Consider the following 2,764-nt stretch of genomic DNA (forward strand, 5'->3'; position numbering starts at 1 on the left):
AAAGAAGTTTCATCAGTATTAAACAAAGAATATGAACGAAAGGTTGCACTAATTGAAGATAAGGAAAACAGTTACGAGCCACCACCAAGCAAAAAAAGATCAACTGCAGATACTGTTACATTTACCCTCTCTAACTGCTCAAATATTACTATAAACTATTAAAACAATACCAAATAACACAAAACTATAATTTAAAATACACATGTAATCAATTAATCGTATTATTTAATTTACCGGGAAATTATTTATTCAACCTCCCGGGAATTTACTTATTCAACCTCCCGGGCTACTTATTCAACCTCCCGGGCTACTTATTCAACCTCCCGGGAAATTATTTATTAACCTCCCGGGAAATCAGAGGTAAGTTAGTTATTTATGAACCTACAACCAAGCAATCTGATTGGTCAATTACAACTAGGCATGGTAGAATTAAGAATATACGGTACCTGTATTTAATCTACCTCTCACTTCTCTCTTTCATTTCTTTCTCTCCCTCTCTCTCTCTCCCTCCCTTTCTCTCTGTAGATTGATTGGGAAGGAGATCGTGCGGGAGATTCTATAAGAGGTATATTACCTGACATAAGATCTATTAGAGTATCAGGATTGACTGGAGATGTGAGATACACTTTTAAGATAAAAGCTCAGACATCAGCTGGCTTTGGAAATGAAGCAGAAATCACTAATTCGACTTATGCTGGAGGTAATGATAGTAAAAATGATGAGTAATAAATGATACCTGTATTTGTGATTTTGATATCTTTTTTTGCTATAATGCTACATGTACATAATGTACAATGAAGATTTGCTTTTGTATCAATCAAAATGGTATGCAGCTTTTCTGTTGCATATCCATCAGGCTACCCCTTTTCCTTCTTTCCCTCTGTCTCTCTATCTTTCTTTTTACTACACCTGTAAAGTGTTAAATAAATAAAATAAATAAATAAATAAAATTACAATGCAAATTTAATGCTACATGTATGTGGAAATTGTGGATACAGTATACAAATGTATTTAATGTGCTATATAAAACTCCATGAAAGTTACTTTCAAAAAAGCTATTTTTGTCTCCATGAAACTCAATATTTTTGTGATTAAAATTTATTTGTAATTTTCTGAAAATTAGCAAAAAAAATTAAAACATGCGTACCATTTATTTTTGGTTATTTTTTCTCTTGCAGTTGCTCCATTTGCTGCTCCTACGTTAGTTGAAAACACTGAGCACTCTGACAGGCTCAACGTCCTTGTGGGGTCTTTCTCTTACAGCTATGGACAATTGGGGTATGTTAGCACTTACATGTAACACTTCATATTTTAGATAAAATGAATATTATAAAGAGAAGAAAGAGAGAGAGGGGGAGAGAGAGATTGGTCCATTTATTTGATCATTTAAAATTTTTACAATATAATGGAGAAAAAAGTAATAATTTGGCGCAAAATACGAGCAAAATGAAGCCGAATAAAGCAAAAAAAATTCGTATTAAAAACCCTCATACTATAACCTTGCTCTATTTTTTTTCCTTGCTTTGCTTTAGTATCTACAAGATAATAGTCGTGACATCGCCTAATGTGAATGGCCCAATCCCCGAATCTACTCTCTACAGCTATTCTGATAACTCGTGGAGGCAGTATAACTACTATGTCACTGGACTCCACTATCATAGCAGCCAGAACACTACCATCACTATTGGCACTGGAAGCATTTATAGTTTTGATCGTGGTGCGAGTTATCTTGATGCTCCGTTTGAATCAGGGAAGTCCTACAGGGTATTTATAAGGCTATACTCTTCTGTTTCTGATCCTGTAAGGAGAGGGGGAGAGAGAGAGAGAAAGGAAGAGGATGGAAAGAAGGATATAATGATTCTAAGTATAATTTTGAATTATTTATTTTTAGGAAAATCCATATCGAGATAGTCCTATGAGCAACACAATTGGTAAACAAACAAACAAACAAATAAATAATAACTAAATGTTATTTTGAGTTTATAAAAGTTACTTATAATTTTTCTTTCTTCTATTTCAGAAATATCCACTCCGTTAAATCTGGCCTACATCCTAGTCCCCATTTTTGTTGTCATATTTCTCATCATACTAGCAGTCATTGCTATAATAGTAATCTGCTTTGTCTGGTAAGTACTATATACATGTACATATACATGTAGTTTAAACACATGGTCCACTGTGTATAGCAATTTTAATATACTGTAGATCGGGAAATTAGTGTGGTAGAAATTTTTTGTGTTTTAAAATTGTGCTGTGATTTAATTTTTACTAAATAAGACTGTGTCATGTATTATTAAATGTGGCATGTAGTTATATGGGTGATCTAATTTTTGCTAAATTCTAATTCAGTAAAATTTAAATCACAGTAAAAATTTCCAGATAGACAGTACTTTGAATCACAACTATATTGTGTTAAAGTACATATACTTGCATTAGTAGAGGCTAAGCATTAATTTGCTAATTTCTCAGATTGCACTGTTTGGTAATGAATGTAGAGTGCATGTAACTTTTTGTGCCTAAGCCAAGAGCAGTTTTATTAGATTTTTATGTCCACAAAGTCTACATGTAAGTTCTATACATGCAGTGCATTCGTGATGAATGATTTTGTTTTTGCTTTACCTTTTGTATTCTCTCTCTCTCTCAGTAATAAGAGGCAGAATAGAAAGCAAGAGAGTTTCTATCTTTGAGAGATATCAAAGACTGAAGCCTCAATGAAGCAGTCATCCAATGGATCACAGAGAACTCCATCAACTACTGTCACTAC

The 2,764-nt window shown here is 33.2% G+C and overlaps 1 protein-coding gene across 3 annotated transcripts in view; it reads left to right on the forward strand.

The window, feature by feature from the left end:
- LOC100632297 (hemicentin-1-like) overlaps positions 1-2,758 on the forward strand; it is a 13,931-nt gene extending 11,173 nt beyond the window's left edge. For 2 of the 3 annotated variants that reach the window (XM_019999999.1, XM_020000001.1), the window contains 6 exons: positions 526-700; positions 1,179-1,278; positions 1,533-1,800; positions 1,892-1,931; positions 2,021-2,126; positions 2,645-2,758. In XM_019999999.1, coding sequence (XP_019855558.1) covers positions 526-700; positions 1,179-1,278; positions 1,533-1,800; positions 1,892-1,931; positions 2,021-2,126; positions 2,645-2,687 — 732 coding nt within the window. In that variant the 3' untranslated portion in view covers positions 2,688-2,758. The remainder of the gene's footprint in view (positions 1-525; positions 701-1,178; positions 1,279-1,532; positions 1,801-1,891; positions 1,932-2,020; positions 2,127-2,644) is intronic. The other variant, XM_020000000.1, reaches the window with a different exon arrangement.
- Positions 2,759-2,764: the final 6 nt, after the last annotated feature.

Source organism: Amphimedon queenslandica, unplaced genomic scaffold (assembly GCF_000090795.2).
Source record: "Amphimedon queenslandica unplaced genomic scaffold, v1.1 AMPQUscaffold_13222, whole genome shotgun sequence".
Classification (NCBI taxonomy): Eukaryota; Metazoa; Porifera; class Demospongiae; order Haplosclerida; family Niphatidae; genus Amphimedon; species Amphimedon queenslandica.